We start from the raw sequence: 23421 nt of genomic DNA, 5'->3' as shown, positions 1-23421 counted from the left end.
ATATTCCTATGGTAGATAGGCTAGGGCATGACAAAAACTACTGGATAGTTTTCTTGGCAAAATATCCTTTTATTTCAAAGAAATATGCAAATTACCAAATTCCGTTAAAATCGTCATTTGACGCACCATTTTATTAAACAAGTTTGAGAGCTTCGCATGCAAAACCACATCATTCTTCCGTCTTTAAAACACTCAAATATTTTTGTACAATGTTTAATTGTGTACTGGGTTGATTTTAGGGAATGTTGCGGTTTTTGTTGGGTGCAAAATAATTAAATTTCGAAGACAAGTATTTCATTCACTTAAAAGTACTTCGTAAAAATAATTGATTTTCACTATGTGCGAAACCTTCAAATGGATTAAGCTTCTGGTGGTTGAATCGCAGAAGGATGGTCTACAGATTCCTGTAAAAATTTCTTTGGCCAAATGATTGTGAGCGACGCGAGAGCTTTTCAAAGTACGTTTAAAATGCAGATGTTTGACCATCCGTCGTCAAATTTCAATTTACGGGTTGGACATATATTTTAGCACGCGCCACATGTCTTGAGCTATATTAAGTTGAAATAGACACAGAGCTGATAATTTCGAAATGTTCTAACCTTATTTGCTGTAAAAGGCAGGTCCAAACGCCGATTTGACGTGTTTCCGTCACCATACGTCGCACATAAAGCCAGAAGTTTGCTTTTGTTTACACAACGTCCGATGTACATCGCCAACTGTCAACTTATTTAATGGTCGAATACCATGAATCTACGACCCTCTTTCGACACACATGATCACCAATGCATCTAAGTAAGAAACGGCTAAGTGATTTGTAGATAGTTGCTTGCTTTGCACTACACCAAAATATTACGTTTGATCATCGTTTGATATCCTTGCTTGCAGCGGTTCGTTGTTTGTTCGTCACACAATGCTGTCATCCTATTTTACGGGGTAGGGGTAGGACAATTTCTATCCTAATACGTAAGGGTCCGAAAGACTTGGAACCACTGGGTGCACACAATCTTGTTGAGTATGAAGAAGGTAAATTAAGCAATGAAAAGAATGAATAGTTAACCATTGCCCGTGTTGTCATCTTTTACTAGACAACCGCTGTCACAGTGATATGTGTATCCCCGTGATATGTGTATCCCCGCACACATATCACTAGTGATATGTGTATCCCCTGTGGGGATACACAAAACACTGATACGCGCCTGGGCATTTAACGAACAAAATGGCGACTCGGTTGCGAGGTTCCGACGAGCGCTGTAAAGAGTAGAAGAAACCAGAAATGAATTCGCGCCCAACGGAGCAGATTAGGATTTCTTGAGTTTGGTTGAGTTCCAACCGACTCGATTGTATATCTGACTAAAACTTCCAACAGCGGATACGCATATCACTAATTATTTCATGGCGCAGTGATCTCAGTGTGTATCCCCTAAACACAGCCGTTAGATTGGCTATCTACCTGATCGAAGAAAATGGCCAATTATTGCCGAAACGTGCTGGCTGCTTACTCGCTACGACGTTTATACCCAGGTTGAGGTTTGCGGAGTTTGCAACTCGAATGTCTAAATATCTAAACTGAAATCGCGTGCAGGGGATACACATATCACTAATTATTTCATGGCGCAGTGATATGTGTATCCCCAGAAACACTACTGTTATAATATAACGCATCAACCTTGTCAAAACTGCAGGCAATATTAGCACCCGACGTTTTTACACGGCTTGGGTTCACTGAAGTTTGAAACTCGATAATTCCACTAAAAACGCGTGCACGCGTGCACGGGATAATAAGGGATACACATATCACTGATTATTTCATGAACTAGTGATATGTGTATCCCCATGGACACAGCTGTTATATTGGCTTTCCACCCAAGAAGAAAAATGCCCATAACATTTGCATTGTCAAAACTGGCTTGCTAGAAATATTCACACCCGGCATTTATTCATAGCTTGGGATTTCTGGAGTTTCACTGACCTCGGTTGTACACCGTCGCCGACCGCATGCAGGGGATACACATATCACTGATTATTACATGGCGCAGTGATATCTGTATCCCCTGAAGACAGCCGTAATCTAGGCTAACTGCCGAAGAATAAACGTCGAATATTATGAAACGTGCTAGCAATATTCGCAGTATAGCTATGTATACAGCTTGAGACTTAACATATCTTACAAAAAGTCGAACTGAAAAGCGGGTGCAGGGGATACACGAGTGCCACTAATCATTTTATGGCGATCGGGTCGAAGCCGTGATATGTGTTTCACTCCACGAATAATTCAGATGCAAACAAGGCGATGAACAGTGGAGAATATGCGTTACTCGAGGGGTGAGAATGCACCGCGCAATTAATATCTTCCTAGAAATCCGGTGCCGTGAAACTCAAATTGAAATATATCTAGATCCATTTGGTGTTCAACTTTAAATTCATTATATCCTGCTCGCAGAAAACCAGTTAGGATCAAGAACACAATTCCAGCAGCAGATACGTAAACTTTTTCAACTACAAAAATTGAGATTTGTGTTTTAAGCCTGTTTGGGTTAGTCGTTCGTCCAGTAAGCGACCGGACGACGAGAGCGCTTTCAAGGAGGATATTGTTTTTTAAAGTAGAGGGGAGGGGGGTGGGGGATACACATATCACTGGTCGCCATTTTGGAGGGGATACACATATCACTAGTGATATGTGTGCGGGGATACACATATCACGGGGATACACATATCACTGTGACACCGCTACCTACACAAACACCGCGGCAAAACGTATGCGCATGCGTCAAGTTCTGCATTTCCGGTTTGCCCGTGTTGTTCGGTGGTTCAGATTAATTTTGCTGTTCGCCTCGCGGTGTTTAAGCTTGTTGTTTTGAATCAGCAGCCACAGATGAAAGAAGAAAGGACCACAAATACAAAAAAGGTATGTATACAATAACTTGTTGCAATTGCTGGTCCTGGAAATGTTCGTTGGACCCTTTAAGAAATGCTCCGCAGTGGCCGTCATTACTGATTAGTAAGCCTTTTGTCAGTTCGTGTTGTGCATACGTACATTTATTTGATAAGTAGGTTTCAAAAGTATGCAACTGTACAGCTGATGTGGACCTACTACTACTAAGTCTGGATAAGGAAAACAGAGATTTACAATGCAATCGTCATAATACTAAAAATAGTGTACAATAATGGTTAAAAAGAGGGATCAAATAATTTAAAAATATCTAAAGTTAGGGTTCTTCTTATTTATGCCTGTTTTTTTTTTGTTTTTTTTTTTCAATTTGTTGCTTGGACTGCTACAAGATTATATCCGTTGAAAATTTTTTTCATGGTGACAGAGAAGGTTCGTAAGTCTATTCGTTGTTTATCGATTTTATTTAGCCTATAATACTACGAATTTCATAATGGAAGTGATCTCACGATTTCAACTTGTTGAGCTGATCATGAGAAGCTCACTTAAAACTCAAGCTACATGTAATAGTCAAGCACCTGCGTGAAAATACAAATTTTCGGTTTGGAAATAAATTTCAATTTTACTTTCAGAATTTCATGATTACAACAGCAGCAAGATTGCCTTCTTTGGTGAGCCATTCTAAATAAAATGCCAGAGAACTTTGAGGTACCATTGGATTTTCATTCAGGATGGATAGGTCAAAGGAGTCTTCAAGTTGTACATTGCCAGTAATAAGAGGCAGAACACCATTACAGAACTGTGTAGTAACTCACTCATTTGAAACAATAAATTTATTAAAATTTAAAATCATTTCAGTGACTAATATGATTTTCTATGTTACAATAACATGTTTCCTTTATGCGCCACTGTTTTGCTAGCCTATCCATATGTACACAAAAAGACTGTTCAACTAACCGGACAAGTTTTTAATTCACAGTATTTTAAAGTTATAGCTTTCAGATTTTAAACTACCGTACTTTAAACTCACTTGAAGTACATTTGAAATCTGAAAGTTTACAAACATTGGCTGCTCCCTGAGGAGCCTGCTTTTTTGACCATCCACATTCCTTCGGCTTGTGCTGAAACCTCAAATTCTTCCAGAATTGATAACATCTCAGAATGCCCCATGTTGCTGGATAAATCCCTCTTCTCTTTGAAGTGTATTTGTTTTCTGAGATCTATAAAAAGAATGGCATTGCTGCAAGTTAGTTCACTGGAACTACTTTTATGTCCTTACCTTTCAAGGGGTTAAATGTGAAGAAAGGTAAAACATCTAGTAATTTTACTTCATTATATAATAGAACTGACATTTATATTGGGGGAAAGCTGTGTCTGCTGTTCTAGTTAAGAAACATGCAATAATTAATTAAACAGACTTTTTAAACTGAGTGGCCTTATGGTCTTCCAAGGAGACCTGTATTTTAAATACAAATAAGAATAAAACAGGGCAAAGTACATGAAATATGCTATTGTGCACAACAAAACAAGAGTTCTTTTTTCCTCTAATACACGGTGTTCTTCGCTTAATCTTGGGTCTTCCCAGAGAATAGACTGCAAAATGACATTGAAAAGACCAGGTGCAGTTTTGTCAGCAAACTCTTTCATCTGTCCAGGAGCATACAGTGGTACAGCATCACTGCTTTCATAATGATGTTGCAATGATATTTAAAATTTTCCGATCAGCTGGTCAAATGAATTTTCTGAAATTAATAATTAATAATTAACACATCCTCTTACTTATTGGATTACACAAATGCAATACCTGTATCAGAAATATAATCTTGAAATGGTTTCTGTTACCCTTACCGGTCACCTAAACAACATGTTATTTTGATTGTTACCTAAGTCACTAGTCAATATTCAAACAAAAATAATTATCAGTTTTCCAAATCATTGAAAGGATGAGACTTGAATAGTTTGTTGCAACTCTGACACAGCATTTTTTTTGTGGCCAAGAGACTCCTCAGATAACTCTTCCAAATCATTGCCATAATAATAATTGAGAAGTCCTCTAAATCCTTCTCATTAGTGCTTATGACTTCAACTGAATGATAAAATTTATGATATTGTCATTGACCATGTGCAATACATATAAATAATGATAATCTGTTTGAATGAGTTTTGGTCAGATGGTGTTGTTATAGTGTGCCATGGATTATCATGATGTCAAACAATTATCCTTCAAAATACTTGTATCTTGTATGTCTTGTATCTTTACATTTCAGGTAAGTGATACTAACCTGATAGTTGAGTTAAGTTATGGATTTCTGTTGCCATCCTGTTACAAACGGTTTTATCCATTGTAAATTCACAATAGCAATTTATTTTTACCACCCCAAATGATGTTTGTATTTCTGCCATGGACATTTGCTGGCTTTTTGGGTACTGCAGGTCTATTCCACAAGCCTCTTCTAGAAATTTAAGTCTTTAGAACAGCAATAATATTGGAAATGGTTCTGAACTTTTTGGAGGCCTTCACTACTGCTGTGTTGCTGCTTTAAGTTCTTGTGTAGTCCTAAAATTGGTAAATTGCAAGATCTAAATAAAAAATTAAAAAAAAAATAAGAAATAAACATATTAGTGATGAGTTTGTTTGTATCCAGATACTGAAAATGGATGTCCAAAAAGCATATCCCCCCACCAATGAAAAATGGAGTAGGTAAATTTTTAGTGAAATTTTTCATGAAGTGGGTGCTCATAGGGTTCCTGGACACCCCTCTAACTGAATCCTCGGTGTGGAGACAACATTGCAGTACTACTGAATTTCAATAAGTATATGTGAAATTGACATTAATTTTAGACGATATTATTGGTGCAATTTTATGGGTTTGGTCTTAAGAAAAATAAGTTTGTCAAGTGGCATAAAGTTCTTGTTTTGCTGTCTTTAAAATTATTATTTTTCTTTAAATTCGTTTGGCAATTAATTTTTCAAAATAATATTTCCCAGCTTCTGTGCTACCTTTTTCTTTCCACAATATACCAATTTTAGACTGAACTGCCTGAGGTGGCTTTTTGCTACCTGCACTCCAACAATTAATTTTAGCGAAGCAATTGACAGTACCGTACTGTAGTCAAGAAGAGTAAAATAAAAATGTGAGGTACATTAATGCAAATAACACTCCAACATCAGTAGTGCAAGATAATTTTATAGGTACCTTTTGAAGTTTGTCATCTGAGGTCTGTTTATTTCCATCTTAGTGGAGAACCATACATGCGTAAGACTTGGATCATTTAACACGAAATATAATTAAATTTATAATGAATTTTTTTGGTATCATGTCTATTTTGCCCCAAATTTTACAAAATTTGATACAAACAACTTGTTTATTGTTGCAACAAAAATCTAAGAGTATGCTTTCCTTTTCCTTAATTTCATTTAATTTGCTGGTAAGAAGATTCCGAAAATCCTTGCAGCAATCCAAGGCAGTGCGAACCTGCGTGTCAATTATAATTAACCGATGTCTAATTAACTGACCTGCCAGTAGTTCGTAACACCGGCGGCTTCTAGTCAGGATGCGAGGTAAACCTTGTTTCTTCGTCCACTCTGGTACAGCATTTGTAGCACCACCTTGCACCTGGCTTGTACCCATGACATGTTGCTCCTATGGCATCCAGGACTGCAAAAAGTCTCGCAGGAATGCGCTGTTTCCTGACGCCTCGCGAATGGTTTTCTCCAAGAACCGAACATCTGTTGTTGCTCGTCCGTATTTCGTCCCAGTGAACATGGCAAACTGTTGAGCCCACTTGAGTTCGGCAGCTCTGGTTAAATCTTCAGACAGAAAATATTTTTTGCCCGCACATTTACGGCTGCTTTTGTTGGCTTTCCCACATTTTTCTGCGAAGGAACCTCACAACCAAACCAACGCAACAAGGAGTACTACGTAAAAAAAAAAAATGCTCTTGTCGAGCACGAACGCGCCCGAAATTCTCTCATATTTTGTTGTTGGTGCAAACACCAAACCCGTGGGTGCAAGCGCTTGAAGCTTAAATGAAAAATAAACTTTTCAACGAGACAAACCTTTCCCCTACTTTCTTTTGCTAACTCTTACTTTTTGTTTTCAAAGTTCGCGGTACGAGATTTTATCTTGTTTACATTGGATTTTAATACGTAACCGGAAATGCGTAATTTACCGGAAGCTCAAATTTGTACTCATGCGCAGTGCATTTTACCGCGGTGTTTACCTACACGCCTTGCGTAAATACTGTAACGCTAAACTCGTACCTAGGTCTTTTCGCGCTGTGCAATTATTTTTGGGCTACCCTCTGGGAAATGGGAGGTGGCCGCTTAATAGGGGCTGGCCACTTAATAGAGGTTGGTGTACCTTGAATATTTTTTCACCATCGGGTTATAAATTTCTTAGTGAACATGGAGTCAATTCAAGACAATCATGATAGACGTCATTCTCGGAGACTCTGGGGCAGTTATTGGGAGCGGGGAAAAGTCTAAACGGGTGAGAAAAAATTTCGGGCGAAGACCCTTTTAGACTTTTTCCCCGCCCCCACTAACTGCCCCAGAGTCTCTGAGAATGACGTCTATCATGATTGTCTTGAATTGACTCCATGTTTACTAAGAAATTTAGCTAAATTTATAACCCGATAGTTAAAAAGTATTCAAGGTACACAAACCTCTATAAAGATTCGCATTAACTGCGGCGGATGTCAAAAAATCGAATTTCTTCAAATTACCTGAAACTTATTTTATGTTAAAAGGGTCCCAGGCGCTGTAGATTGATGTCATTTATTCTTAGTATTTTTAAAAAAAATGCCTCAGAAAAGGAATTAAAAGATAGCGAGGTAATACTGGCGAAAAGTATGATAAATTGGGTCTAATTTATGAGTAGATTTGTTGTATCAATGACAGACCAATATTACTTCCCGATGCAAATAACTTTATTTACTATCAGTAATATGCTTTAACTTTACAAATATAGCTACAAAACCAATGAACAAGTTGTCAATTTCCATATGCAGTAGTTCAAATAGCTCCTAGTAAGTTTCACTTTACTGAAAATGGAAAAAGTCACTCGACTGTTTAAGTGTTTACGCAGGGTCCAACCCACTTCTAGAGATAAAAATTATACTGCCTTGTCGCTAGTACTTTGCCATTGATGGCCAATGTGTTAACTGAAAGTTTGGGTTTCTGTTTTTCAACGATTGTTAACGTTACTAGAAAATGACACTCACAGACCCCTCGCGAAGACACGAAAAATATACATTTCTTACTTAAATTGTGGTTTCTACTGCTTTTGGTGAACTAGATGTTTCTATAACAAGCAGCGTAGAAGAACTGAAGCTGAAAACGTGAAATTCTTAAAAAAATCAAAACAAATTGAGATTATCTGACCTACAATTTTCCTTAAGTGCCTTGATTCATTTTATGAAATAGAGACTCCTTGTCTGGCTTTACATACTTTTCAGTTCAACTTTCATATTAGCTATTGACAATGCTGTTAATAGCTGTTATTTATTAATAACACACAACATAAACTCGCGTGACCGATTTTTCTAAACTACGTAAACACAAAAGGCTATTCAACTCTTTGAGATAATAAATTCGTTAGTTATTTTAATTTAAAAATGTCTTGGCTTCTTTTCTCCCAGAAACAACAACTTCTCTGGCTTCATTTAAAGCGAAAAGGTTCCATCACCTCAGATTGTCGCAATTAAGACTTGCGTGTTACGTGGAACATGAAGTCACTGGGCTGATATTTTTAAGTCATGCAACCACAATCTTTATCCAAATGGTGGTTACATACACCAAACTAAATTTCTGCAGTATCTAAGGCATGTAATGTAATCAGGTACCATTTTTTTTTCGCTTTTCTCGAAACTTTTCTGAGCTTCAGTTACATAAACCAGCGTTTCTATGTAATGAACGTCTATCTTAGTAAATCTAACTGAAACAGTTACATATTGCAGCTGCAACTTCCAATGAGCTCTTTGATTTGATTAATAAAACCCTCCTTTCTGTTTCTGGAAACAGTGGCGATGTCTAATTCAAAATGTTCACAAATCCTTACAAGCATGTCTATGTTGAACTTTTTCAACTTGTTTTGCTGACTTAGTTCACACAGGTTAAAGCGTTCATAACATATAGGGTGCTTCTCTGCGACCTTAGCGATGATACCTTCACGCAGCTCTTGCAACTCCGTTTCATACTGCTCTGCTTGACTTTCTACATCTCGTACTTCGTTTTCAATTAGATCTGCTGGGCTTTGCACGGTCTTTCTCTGTGCTGCGGCAAGCCTGGAGAAAAATGAATGGATCTGCTGTGTTTGAAGGCATTCGCTTTCGGCAAATAAGCGCCTACCAAGCTCATCTCTTGCACATCTCATGTCGATGGAAACTTGCACAGGATCAGTTTTACGTCCTGTAGCATTAACGATGTCAAATTTCTCTTGGAGGTAATTTCTGATCTTGTCAGGCAAACGTGTTGCCCGCTTAGGTACCTTCAAAGCCCAGCCCTTCTGAAGAACTTGATGTGTGGTCACGCTGAGGTCTTCTGTGAGACGGAGTGCAGAGATTTTGTTTTCCAGTTGGGATGAAAGATTCTCTGACGTTACCTGTTGAAACTATTTGACCCATCTCTTGATTACTTTATCACCAAGAGGTTCAGAAACGTCTTCAAAGGCGTGTTTCTCTGCAGCGATGTGCTTTTCAAGCTTGCCCATTGTAATGTACTGCTTGACGCACCCTGGTTCAGGGCAGCTGAACAGACCGCAATCTCTCTCCTCGTCTCCAGATTCTTCGGGTGACCTTACAGGTTTCACCGGACCAGGCAGTTCTGCCGCCAAGCAAGTATTATCTTTCTTAACAGATTCACTACTCCCCAGTGATCCGCTCTGAATGATTCTAAGTTCAGAAGGTAGTATCTTGCCATCCTTATCAAGATTCTCCCATGCAACCAGTTTCCCGGTGCCAATATTGTATACTTTCCATACCCTTAGGCCGTCGTTACAATACTGGTAGTTATGAAGAAGACTTACGTCTGGAATACGCGGTGTGGGGCACTTACTGGCTGACTCTGGATACTCTACCACATACGGAACAATACTTCGTACGCCGCCATGTGACTCCAAAGCTTTTTTGACTTGCTCTACTGACATAACATCATTTCCTTCATTAAGAAACCGGTTAACATGGGATTTCTGGTGGGCGGAGCTCCTGTCACACGGTCCCTTGCCTGCTTGTGGCTCTGGGAAATCATAGCGTTTGATGTAGATACCAGTCAACCTACCGATACGCCGTATGGGAACAAGTAGTCCATCTGAATGATACGATCCTGCACAGTCGCTTCGATAAAATGCTTCATTAATCTCTGGGTGTCTTGCCTTTTCTTCCTGGAGGGTGTGACACATAACTGCAGCAACAACTTCCCTGTTCTGGCTGATCGACGGTCAGCTACTCTCATACCAAGCCTTTAAAGCGAAATATAAATGTAAAACTAACTTCTTGAATTACTATCAATTTAGAAGTGCTATTCCGGACAGCTTACTGGCCAAGACAAAGAACAATAACTTGGAACCGCTCTCCAAGAGCATCTTTCTACAAAACCACTCAATTTTCGATCTTGATAGTTCAACGAAGGTAAACTTTGAAACTGCGAAGGTAAAGGATTTCTACTGGTTATTGAACAAACAAGTTAATAATAGTCCACATACTGGACCAACTAAATGGAGTAAAGCTATGCCAATATGTGCAAAACAATGGGAAAAAAATTTTATATCGATTAAACAGTTTTCCAGAGAAAATAAGCTGAGGGAATTTCACTTCAAATTCTCCACTGAATCGTTGTAACTGAAAAAGAGCTCTGAAGATTTGGCATCAAAAACGACAGTGAATGCCTATATCGTGGAGAACAAGATTCGATAGATCATACCTTTTCAGACTGTCTTTTTACTAAAGATTTCTTGTCAAAAGTGGTGCAATGGTTCAACAACTGTAATAACTCTTCGTTCAAACCGTCAAATCAAGAATTTTTATTTGGGTTTTTTTTCAATCCTGCCAATAAAAAACTACTGAAAAAATTTAACTACACCATGCTTTTTGCTCGCTATTTTATCTATACAAATAAGTTACACAATAATTCTCTTCTCATCACAGATTTTGTCAGCAAAGTCTCCTCTAAGTACAGGCTAGAAAATTTAGATTAAAATTTACATGCAGTGATGCTCCTGCTTTGGTCTACTCTGGTTAAGTCATTATGATTATTATTAAATCTCGCTTTATTTTTATTTACTATAGCTGATAAATGTATTAATTTTGCAATTGTTAAAATTGTAGTTTATTGCATTGTACTGTATATGGGTTTATGTGTATCAATAAAGAATGTATTTTCATAAAAAAAAAAAATAGAGTGTAAAGGAAGTATAAAATTATTTCTTAGTCTGGCCTGACTAGAAAGCGACAAAATTGGAGATTGTCATCTCCCTGGTCATCTCAGTCATCTCAATTGGTTTGCTGTTTTCACTGGTTGCCTAGCACATGACCAATTTGTTCTCCGCTGGTTTGAGTTTCAAGTTTTATTTTTCTATAAGACTAAAGAGCAGACAAAAAATATAACCTGTTCGCATTGAATAAAAATAATATACTACTCAGTTTCATCAAACTCCTGGACATTGAAAAGCTTTATTCTGTGCTATCAGGTCGCTTTTTAAATTATGGAAAGAAGCCAATTTGCATATCATGTAAGTCTCTTTACGGTATATACAATGGAGAACTCTGCTTGTGCGGTTTGCTTACACACATTTTTCATTCACGGTAATTAAAAAAGGAGAGAATCAAAAAACTCTTACGAGTTTATTTTTGCTAGAAACCTAAAAATTGTATCGAAGCCAGTAATTATGAAATACTGAAAACTGATTTATCTGTTGATCAATGGTGTCAAAATATGATTTAGTTAACTATACAATGATCTTCTGTAAACAATTTTAAAAGCCATACTAATTTTGTGCTCCAAATTGCAGGGAAATGCATCTCTGCAAGTCTATGATCTCAAAATTCTCCATGGGAGCATGACCGCGGACCCCCTAGCTTATGTTTTTTTCTGCCTGGTTGTCATATCCTGATGCCTGGATGCTATAAAACTCATTGAAACCCCTGGGTGATGAGTGGATTGAACTGAAAAAGTTAAAAATTTATGATTAAATGCTCTGTGTGAAGGGATAGAGTAAAAGGGTCCTTTGTAAAAGTCAAATTCAACAAAAATGAAGTTGTCAGTTTAAACCTAGTTCACACTAGCAACATAACAGCAGAACAACGTAACATGACAACATTAGAAGGATGTTATGGGGCTATGATCCTAACATGTCATAATGACACAAATTTATAACAACATAACATCATGAACATAGGGTCTGCTAAATCTGTGAGCCAGCGAGCCATTTTTGTGAGTATTTTTTTTTTCTTCGATCGTTTTGGGAGGTCGTCGATCATTTCACCAAGAAACATCTCGTGCCCGACTATCGCTAAATTAAACTACCGCTATAAACCGCCGGCCATCTTGAAAGCGATGACCCTGGGGACGAGTATAAACGGTACAACCTCGCTCTCAGGGTACTCTCTCTTTCCCTGGGAAATTAATTTTAAATTTGTCTACAAAAGTGCCTAAAATTGAAATATTGAAGGAAAAAATCCTAATCTCGCTTCGGTTGCCAGAGCCATTGCTGGTGCGTCAAAGATGAAAAATGCTCTAAACATCTGTACATCGTGCCAAGTCTTGCGTCATAGAAATGGCTGCCCTGAGGGTCCCTGAGTTGGACGAATTTTTTTCTTTGTTTCATATTTTTGTTATGTGTAGAAAAGTTTGTCTATTCAAATCTCCCAGGATCCGCAAAAAATAAAAACAATGCGACAAGAATTTATTAAGGTTCCAGACTTAAGTAAGAAAAATTTTCTGAGAGAAACGGAGCGATAAAAGTGTTGACCTGGTGCTGACAAGCGTGCACGACTCCGGCCGTTCGCAGATGAATAAGTTCTAAAGCCTTCATAGCTTAGCTTTAACTAGGATGTCTTTTAGGGATTTTCCCTTGGGATATGAGATGATGGGGGACTCCTTAAAGACTTCTCTCAGTTGTGGTTGATTATCTGTAAGGTGCCATTTCCCCGTGAGTGTGTCTTTTAGGTTGGGCAATGCCGGGTGGTATTGCGTTACAAAGGGCAATATTTTCTTTTGTGCGGTTTTGTTTTTCTGTGCTAGCGACATTTTTCTGTGAGAGAATTCAATCTCTGAAAGGTGTTTCTCTACAATTCTAGCTGGGTAATCTCTATTCTGCAGGCGTGTTTTGAAATTACTCATGTTTTCCTCAAAAGTAAACTGAGAGGAATTCGTTCTCAGAAGCCTTAACGCTTCTCCTTTGATAAAGCCTTTCCTGACGCCTGGTGGATGACACGAATAGAAATTCATGTATTGAAAGGTCTCTGTAGGTTTGAAATGCGCTTGCACGTCAATGAAAGATTCCTTATTGAATCTGTCCGCTTTGTACACTTTCGTCTCCAAGAACGCAGTTTCTGTTTCTGAGATTTCAGCCGTGAATTTTGATCGTTGGGTGAAAACTCTTTGCCTTTAGAAGGAAATCTTCTAAAAGATGGGTTTCGTGTTACTTTGTCTGAGTATTTCTATTTCTATTTTGGCCATAAATATGTTAGCAAAAGCCGCGGCCATTTTCATTCCCATGGTTCAGTGTTTACGCCAGAGCGCGCCATTGCGGGAATCCCGCGTTACAATTTCAGATGGCCCCCAGAAAAACGAAAAAAGGGCCACTTTGGCCCTTTCCCTTTACAAGACTGCAGGCTTAACACAGGCATAATAATTTAAAAGCCATCCCAGTGCTGGAAATTGTGATCGATACGGTTGCCAATGCAACAAGCATTTCATCCTTGGCGACCAGAACGTTCTGATTTAGTCGCCACAGTACGGCATAATGGCGACTACATTTCTCTGTGTTGATGATCAATAACGGTTATTTTGTCACACATTATGTCCTTCTAGAAAATCATATTGAAAGATCTTTGTTTCTAAAACATTCGACATAAGAAAAAAAGTCAATCTGTACTTTTGCTTTGCTGTATTGATTCTCTCACATCGGAAAACTTCCAAATGGCTGACCGAGTTTGAAATCGCCCTATAATGCATTGCAAACCCTTGATCATTGACTACGTCATGTAGGCCTAAGGATTGTTCTCTTGTAATGCACAGATCCTTCATACTAGTATCTGATTCAAAAGAAATTTTATTGAGTAGAAACCCTTCAAAAAGCACTTACTATGAAATTTTATCATAGATCCTAATAAACTGCTTTATTTTCCTTGGTACCCTGATGCATTTTTTTCCTTCTGTAGCTTTCAGTTTATTAGCCCCTTTCCTAAAAAATTGGCCCCTAAAAAAGATCTTCAGGGGCCACTTTGGCCCTCAAGTAAAATTTTCTGGCTGAAACACTGATGGCTGTTCCGTGAGTTTAGAGGTAATCTTTTCCACTGAATTGGAACGAGTTTTCTTGTAGAATCAGACTGTGCAGTTCTCTTCTAAATACCTGCTAGGAATTGGAGGGTTCTCGTGATAAAACTCTCCGCATGCTTCGCATACTGTGGGAATACCCTCTTCCGGTGGTATGTTTGTGTAGAGACTGGTGACGTCCATTGACACAAGAATGATGTTCTTAGGCAGTTTAGTCTTCTCGATGAAGTTAAGAAAGTCTGTTGTATCTTTAAGATACGAGGCTTGTCTTTGTGCTATCGGCTGAAGAAAGTGGTCAACAAAAGATGAGATCCTTTCTGCAGGGCCATCACACCCTGATGTAATAGGTCTACCGACAGGTGTCGGTTTGTGAATCTTTGTAAGTGTTTGAAACATTGGTATTCGCGGAGGGTCGGGCGTAAGGGAGAGCCATTAAGCCGTCATTTCGTCTATGTGGCCTTCTTGAAGTAGGGATCGAATCAATCGATAAACCTTTTTGGCCGTGGTGTCAACCATAGGTTTGTCTAAGGGTCGGTAGTTGTGTATATCATCAAGTTGGACTTGACCCTCGTTGAGTTTATCTGTTCTGTTCATTATGACGGTTGTGGTACCCTTGTCGGCTTTCCATGCATTGTGAGGCAGTTTAACCGGAAGTAAAATTTGTAACTATTTATCATTTTTTTCAGCTTGGCTTCTGATGGGCCGATTCAAAAAACGTCTTGGTGACGGTTTGTGTAGTCACTGCAAGAATTTGATATTGCGATCTTATTCATCTTGTTCCGTTGCTCTTGTTCTTGTTCGGATTGGCTGATTCAAAAAACGTCCTTAGTGACGATTTGTGTAGTCGCTGCAAGAATTTAATATTGCGATCTTATTCATCTTGTTCCGTTGCTCTTGTTCTTGTTCTCATGGGAATATAAATGCAACAAATAAAAATTCTTAACATTTGTACTGTGGCTCGCATGGCTCGCATGGCTCGCATGGCTCACGTGGCTCGCCCCTTGGCTCGCAGGTTTACAAAACTCATGAACATAGAGACAAACGGAAAAAACTGATATTTCGTTATGCTTTTATGTTGATGTTCACATTGCCGACATAAGTAGTAATGTCATTTAGGTTGTTGTGTTGGTAGTGTGAACCAAGCCTTACTGACTATTTAATTAATATTGCCTTTCACACACCAAATTTATAGCATTTTTGCTACTGCTGTCAAAGGCACAAAATATACGTTTGTTAAAGAGTGAAAGTTTGCCTTCTGGAAGGTTCCTCATTCCTAGCTTTAGACTCTGGTGCATAACAAGAGAATAAGAGAATTGTGAAAAACAATTGATAGGAGAAATCGTGAAAGAATGTGGGCACAAATATTCTCATCCATCATTCTCAAACATAACATAAAAGAGAGGGATAAACCGATAATCTGCAACCATGTTGCCCTCTTCTCCTTAAACCCATCCTCTAAATTACCCCCCCCCCTCCCCCTGACATGCAGTCTGGGGATACTTATAGGGGACTTGCAATATGGAAATGTTTTCTGGAAAATACTTTTCCACTCTGGGGCTCTACTTGTTGTCCCTGGTATGGCCACCTTATATGCAAGGCTGGATTTCCCTGCCTCTATCATCTTGTTGATACGACTCAATTTGGGTAATGAATTATGCCAAGATGAGAACTGCATGTGAATTTGTACAATATTTAAATAATCTGAATAATATTTTAAATTAATAATTAAAATTATTTGAATAGCTTTCGGTGTAGAGTTGAAACTAGTTAAACAATTAAAGATGTTATTTCTTTACAGAATCAAAGTGCCTCCTTTGAAAGTCAACACAGTCCACCATGCACCCTGGTTGAAACAAAGCATTGTAAAGGATCTCAATGATATGCACACAGAATTGCAAAAGTTACTTGTCCATAAGCAAGTACCCTCACCAGAAGGTAGGAGAACTTGTAAATCGCCTCGACACAGCAAAACCAACAGCAGAAGCAGCCACAGAAGTAGCAGCTGAAACAGCAGCTAATGCAGACAACAAAGCACAACCAACGAGTGCAACCAATGCGACAGCCAATGAGAAAGATGTAAAACTGCTGGATGTGTTTCCAGAGGAGTACAAAGGTGGAAAGTTTGGCTACCCTTGGTACAACAAAGGCTGGGTCATTGTTAACTGTAGCAATGCTAAACCACTTCATTCTGTGCTAGGTATTTTAGTCAACACTGTTGCATATCCACAGGATGACGAGAAGCACATTGAAATGGTTTTAAAAGGGATCACAGACACGTATCCCACAGTTCAGGTACATTTGGCAACACGTAGTGACCAAGTATTGGAGACTGCTAAAAAGTATAAAAATGTTGATGGTGTTAAAGTCGATGATGTAAAGGTGAGCAAAGGTTGGAACATTCTGATGAGTAAGGCATCTACTCCGTATGTTCTGCTTGCACGTGATGTGGTTCACTTCACATGGCTGACCCAAATTGAGAGGTAAATTCGTGTGATCAGTCAGACGCCAGATGTTGGAGTTGTTGGTGGATCATATCGTAACCTCTCTGGTCACTGGAAAGCAGGCTGCATGCAAACTACACTGAAAAACTTTGTTGTGGAATACCAGGAAGGCTATTATCACTCCAAAAATGGGTGTATGATCTGTAATTATCTGCAGGGTCCTTTCGTAACCAAGACAAATCTCTTGAAGTTTGACGAGAGTCTCCCAAATGAAGCGGTTTTTGAAGACTGGTTTCTGCGTGTTGTTGAAGATGGTAAACTGATAATGACATGTCCAGATGCTATGTATTTCACTACAGACTACACTGCATATCCCAAAACAATTGACAGAAAAGTGTGGACTCCTTTGGCTAAAAAGTGGGAGCTTAACCGGGTTTTACTTCCCCATGGCATCAAACAGTCATTTTCTTGTCAGGATATTGGTTTCACATGCAATGCCCATGGCGAGTTACTCCCAGTCTGCTGTCAGGAGGAATATGCCGATGCGTTGACTTTTTTCCAGAAGTTTACTGATGAACACAATGTTACATTTGAGATTGACACTGGTTCTACGTTAGGTGGTGTTAAGTTCAATGACCTTCTCCCATGGGATTTGGATGGTGATTTCATTGTTTTGTCCACAGATATTGATATCTTTCACAAAAGTGAAACAATCGAGTATTTCAAAAAAAATGGTTACGCCCTAAGTGGTTATACACCACCTAAGTATAACTCCCAAATGGGAAAACTTGTAAATGGGTATTTCAAAGTTGTTTTCAATGGATTTTACATCGACGTTTGGGGGATGTGGGATGTGACAAATACTCAATATCTTCCACCGGAGCTACGAAGGAAAGAAACTTTCACCAAGGCAAACATAAGAGGTAATTGGATTTACACAGCATTCAGTCCTGGTTTGTTTGGAAGGAACCGGTATGGAAGAGAAATCCTAAAACATTCGCAGTCATGGATCAAAACAGGATTAGCAAACAGTTATGCTGACGAGAAACCTGGCAAGTTTCAGCCTTGTCAGAAACCAAAACATTATGCATGCTTGCAGAATTTCCCAGGTGATGGTGACCTTCCAATTTTGGTCGACTAGCAAAGCTTTCAGTCAGAAGGGCAAGACCTGCGCCCATGAGCATGCAGCGCTGCTTCACTACATGTTATAACATCTTGCATTATAACAGTCAACAGCAAGTACACCATGCACTGGGCATGTGGGAAGCAACTTCTGATGTTTACAGTAACATAACTAAAATAGTGACTGGCTGGAAAAGAAGCATAGAGAATAAACCACACGTGTTTGTGTGGTTGGTCCAGACTATTTATAGGAAGGTCAAAGAGGTTGCCATGTTTGGTTTAGAACTTGGACAGTTGCAATGCAAGAAATGTCGTTGTTAACTGTAGCAATGCTAAACCACTTCATTCTGTGCTAGGTATTTTAGTCAACACTGTTGCATATCCACAGGATGACGCGAAGCACATTGAAATGGTTTTAAAAGGGATCACAGACACGTATCCCACAGTTCAGGTACATTTGGCAACACGTAGTGACCAAGTATTGGAGACTGCTAAAAAGTATAAAAATGTTGATGGTGTTAAAGTCGATGATGTAAAGGTGAGCAAAGGTTGGAACATTCTGATGAGTAAGGCATGTACTCCGTATGTTCGGCTTGCACGTGATGTGGTTCACTTCACATGGCTGACCCAAATTGAGAGGTAAATTCGTGTGATCAGTCAGACGCCAGATGTTGGAGTTGTTGGTGGATCATATCGTAACCTCTCTGGTCACTGGAAAGCAGGCTGCATGCAAACTACACTGAAAAACTTTGTTGTGGAATACCAGGAAGGCTATTATCACTCCAAAAATGGGTGTATGATCTGTAATTATCTGCAGGGTCCTTTCGTAACCAAGACAAATCTCTTGAAGTTTGACGAGAGTCTCCCAAATGAAGCGGTTTTTGAAGACTGGTTTCTGCGTGTTGTTGAAGATGGTAAACTGATAATGACATGTCCAGATGCTATGTATTTCACTACAGACTACACTGCATATCCCAAAACAATTGACAGAAAAGTGTGGACTCCTTTGGCTAAAAAGTGGGAGCTTAACCGGGTTTTACTTCCCCATGGCATCAAACAGTCATTTTCTTGTCAGGATATTGGTTTCACATGCAATGCCCATGGCGAGTTACTCCCAGTCTGCTGTCAGGAGGAATATGCCGATGCGTTGACTTTTTTCCAGAAGTTTACTGATGAACACAATGTTACATTTGAGATTGACACTGGCTCTACGTTAGGTGGTGTTAAGTTCAATGACCTTCTCCCATGGGATTTGGATGGTGATTTCATTGTTTTGTCCACAGATATTGATATCTTTCACAAAAGTGAAACAATCGAGTATTTCAAAAAAAAATGGTTACGCCCTAAGTGGTTATACACCACCTAAGTATAACTCCCAAATGGGAAAACTTGTAAATGGGTATTTCAAAGTTGTTTTCAATGGATTTTACATCGACGTTTGGGGGATGTGGGATGTGACAAATACTCAATATCTTCCACCGGAGCTACGAAGGAAAGAAACTTTCACCAAGGCAAACATAAGAGGTAATTGGATTTACACAGCATTCAGTCCTGGTTTGTTTGGAAGGAACCGGTATGGAAGAGAAATCCTAAAACATTCGCAGTCATGGATCAAAACAGGATTAGCAAACAGTTATGCTGACGAGAAACCTGGCAAGTTTCAGCCTTGTCAGAAACCAAAACATCATGCATGCTTGCAGAATTTCCCAGGTGATGGTGACCTTCCAATTTTGGTCGACTAGCAAAGCTTTCAGTCAGAAGGGCAAGACCTGCGCCCATGAGCATGCAGCGCTGCTTCACTACATGTTATAACATCTTGCATTATAACAGTCAACAGCAAGTACACCATGCACTGGGCATGTGGGAAGCAACTTCTGATGTTTACAGTAACATAACTAAAATAGTGACTGGCTGGAAAAGAAGCATAGAGAATAAACCACACGTGTTTGTGTGGTTGGTCCAGACTATTTATAGGAAGGTCAAAGAGGTTGCCATGTTTGGTTTAGAACTTGGACAGTTGCAATGCAAGAAATGTCGTTGTTAACTGTAGCAATGCTAAACCACTTCATTCTGTGCTAGGTATTTTAGTCAACACTGTTGCATATCCACAGGATGACGCGAAGCACATTGAAATGGTTTTAAAAGGGATCACAGACACGTATCCCACAGTTCAGGTACATTTGGCAACACGTAGTGACCAAGTATTGGAGACTGCTAAAAAGTATAAAAATGTTGATGGTGTTAAAGTCGATGATGTAAAGGTGAGCAAAGGTTGGAACATTCTGATGAGTAAGGCATGTACTCCGTATGTTCGGCTTGCACGTGGTGTGGTTCACTTCACATGGCTGACCCAAATTGAGAGGCAAATTCGTGTGATCAGTCAGACGCCAGATGTTGGAGTTGTTGGTGGATCATATCGTAACCTCTCTGGTCACTGGAAAGCGGGCTGCATGCAAACTACACTGAAAAACTTTGTTGTGGAATACCAGGAAGGCTATTATCACTCCAAAAATGGGTGTATGATCTGTAATTATCTGCAGGGTCCTTTCGTAACCAAGACAAATCTCTTGAAGTTTGACGAGAGTCTCCCAAATGAAGCGGTTTTTGAAGACTGGTTTCTGCGTGTTGTTGAAGATGGTAAACTGATAATGACATGTCCAGATGCTATGTATTTCACTACAGACTACACTGCATATCCCAAAACAACTGACAGAAAAGTGTGGACTCCTTTGGCTAAAAAGTGGGAGCTTAACCGGGTTTTACTTCCCCATGGCATCAAACAGTCATTTTCTTGTCAGGATATTGGTTTCACATGCAATGCCCATGGCGAGTTACTCCCAGTCTGCTGTCAGGAGGAATATGCCGATGCGTTGACTTTTTTCCAGAAGTTTACTGATGAACACAATGTTACATTTGAGATTGACACTGGTTCTACGTTAGGTGGTGTTAAGTTCAATGACCTTCTCCCATGGGATTTGGATGGTGATTTCATTGTTTTGTCCACAGATATTGATATCTTTCACAAAAGTGAAACAATCGAGTATTTCAAAAAAAAATGGTTACGCCCTAAGTGGTTATACACCACCTAAGTATAACTCCCAAATGGGAAAACTTGTAAATGGGTATTTCAAAGTTGTTTTCAATGGATTTTACATCGACGTTTGGGGGATGTGGGATGTGACAAATACTCAATATCTTCCACCGGAGCTACGAAGGAAAGAAACTTTCACCAAGGCAAACATAAGAGGTAATTGGATTTACACAGCATTCAGTCCTGGTTTGTTTGGAAGGAACCGGTATGGAAGAGAAATCCTAAAACATTCGCAGTCATGGATCAAAACAGGATTAGCAAACAGTTATGCTGACGAGAAACCTGGCAAGTTTCAGCCTTGTCAGAAACCAAAACATCATGCATGCTTGCAGAATTTCCCAGGTGATGGTGACCTTCCAATTTTGGTCGACTAGCAAAGCTTTCAGTCAGAAGGGCAAGACCTGCGCCCATGAGCATGCAGCGCTGCTTCACTACATGTTATAACATCTTGCATTATAACAGTCAACAGCAAGTACACCATGCACTGGGCATGTGGGAAGCAACTTCTGATGTTTACAGTAACATAACTAAAATAGTGACTGGCTGGAAAAGAAGCATAGAGAATAAACCACACGTGTTTGTGTGGTTGGTCCAGACTATTTATAGGAAGGTCAAAGAGGTTGCCATGTTTGGTTTAGAACTTGGACAGTTGCAATGCAAGAAATGTCGTTGTTAACTGTAGCAATGCTAAACCACTTCATTCTGTGCTAGGTATTTTAGTCAACACTGTTGCATATCCACAGGATGACGCGAAGCACATTGAAATGGTTTTAAAAGGGATCACAGACACGTATCCCACAGTTCAGGTACATTTGGCAACACGTAGTGACCAAGTATTGGAGACTGCTAAAAAGTATAAAAATGTTGATGGTGTTAAAGTCGATGATGTAAAGGTGAGCAAAGGTTGGAACATTCTGATGAGTAAGGCATGTACTCCGTATGTTCGGCTTGCACGTGATGTGGTTCACTTCACATGGCTGACCCAAATTGAGAGGCAAATTCGTGTGATCAGTCAGACGCCAGATGTTGGAGTTGTTGGTGGATCATATCGTAACCTCTCTGGTCACTGGAAAGCGGGCTGCATGCAAACTACACTGAAAAACTTTGTTGTGGAATACCAGGAAGGCTATTATCACTCCAAAAATGGGTGTATGATCTGTAATTATCTGCAGGGTCCTTTCGTAACCAAGACAAATCTCTTGAAGTTTGACGAGAGTCTCCCAAATGAAGCGGTTTTTGAAGACTGGTTTCTGCGTGTTGTTGAAGATGGTAAACTGATAATGACATGTCCAGATGCTATGTATTTCACTACAGACTACACTGCATATCCCAAAACAACTGACAGAAAAGTGTGGACTCCTTTGGCTAAAAAGTGGGAGCTTAACCGGGTTTTACTTCCCCATGGCATCAAACAGTCATTTTCTTGTCAGGATATTGGTTTCACATGCAATGCCCATGGCGAGTTACTCCCAGTCTGCTGTCAGGAGGAATATGCCGATGCGTTGACTTTTTTCCAGAAGTTTACTGATGAACACAATGTTACATTTGAGATTGACACTGGCTCTACGTTAGGTGGTGTTAAGTTCAATGACCTTCTCCCATGGGATTTGGATGGTGATTTCATTGTTTTGTCCACAGATATTGATATCTTTCACAAAAGTGAAACAATCGAGTATTTCAAAAAAAATGGTTACGCCCTAAGTGGTTATACACCACCTAAGTATAACTCCCAAATGGGAAAACTTGTAAATGGGTATTTCAAAGTTGTTTTCAATGGATTTTACATCGACGTTTGGGGGATGTGGGATGTGACAAATACTCAATATCTTCCACCGGAGCTACGAAGGAAAGAAACTTTCACCAAGGCAAACATAAGAGGTAATTGGATTTACACAGCATTCAGTCCTGGTTTGTTTGGAAGGAACCGGTATGGAAGAGAAATCCTAAAACATTCGCAGTCATGGATCAAAACAGGATTAGCAAACAGTTATGCTGACGAGAAACCTGGCAAGTTTCAGCCTTGTCAGAAACCAAAACATCATGCATGCTTGCAGAATTTCCCAGGTGATGGTGACCTTCCAATTTTGGTCGACTAGCAAAGCTTTCAGTCAGAAGGGCAAGACCTGCGCCCATGAGCATGCAGCGCTGCTTCACTACATGTTATAACATCTTGCATTATAACAGTCAACAGCAAGTACACCATGCACTGGGCATGTGGGAAGCAACTTCTGATGTTTACAGTAACATAACTAAAATAGTGACTGGCTGGAAAAGAAGCATAGAGAATAAACCACACGTGTTTGTGTGGTTGGTCCAGACTATTTATAGGAAGGTCAAAGAGGTTGCCATGTTTGGTTTAGAACTTGGACAGTTGCAATGCAAG

At 39.4% G+C, this 23421-nt stretch overlaps 2 protein-coding genes and 3 pseudogenes across 9 annotated transcripts in view; 4 read left to right on the top strand and 1 right to left on the bottom strand.

The window, feature by feature from the left end:
* Window positions 1-4078: 4078 nt before the first annotated feature.
* The window catches only part of LOC145501360 (uncharacterized), an 82338-nt gene continuing 62995 nt past the window's right edge, over window positions 4079-23421 (bottom strand). For 7 of the 8 annotated variants that reach the window (XR_014051228.1, XR_014051231.1, XR_014051229.1 and 4 more), the window contains 2 exons: window positions 5170-11467; window positions 4079-4107 (listed from right to left, as the gene is read on the bottom strand). Coding sequence is in view for 1 of the 8 variants with exons in the window: in XM_081480850.1 (XP_081336976.1) it covers window positions 9502-10287 (786 nt within the window). In the remaining 7 variants the exon portion in view is untranslated. Of the gene's footprint in view, window positions 4108-5165; window positions 11468-23421 lie in introns of those variants that run through there. The other variant, XM_081480850.1, reaches the window with a different exon arrangement.
* LOC145501375 (uncharacterized) lies at window positions 11459-18238 on the top strand (annotated as a pseudogene).
* Window positions 18072-19987, top strand: LOC145500255 (uncharacterized; annotated as a pseudogene).
* On the top strand, window positions 19795-21412 carry LOC145500253 (uncharacterized; annotated as a pseudogene).
* On the top strand, window positions 21767-23134 carry LOC145501344 (uncharacterized). The gene has a single exon (XM_081480833.1). The coding sequence runs from the start codon at window positions 21803-21805 to the stop codon at window positions 23132-23134; it is 1332 nt and encodes a 443-aa protein (XP_081336959.1). The 5' UTR covers window positions 21767-21802.

This window comes from Orbicella franksi, chromosome 10 (genome assembly GCF_964199315.1).
Source record: "Orbicella franksi chromosome 10, jaOrbFran1.1, whole genome shotgun sequence".
In the NCBI taxonomy this organism is placed as follows: Eukaryota; Metazoa; Cnidaria; class Anthozoa; order Scleractinia; family Merulinidae; genus Orbicella; species Orbicella franksi.
The sequence above is the reverse complement of the archived record's forward strand: the minus strand, read 5'-3'. Positions and strand labels throughout refer to the sequence as shown.

What these genes read in the sequence shown, in the direction of transcription:
- LOC145501344 (XM_081480833.1), top strand. Translation starts at nt 21,803, where the DNA reads ATGGTTTTAAAAGGGATCACAGACACGTATCCCACAGTTCAGGTACAT.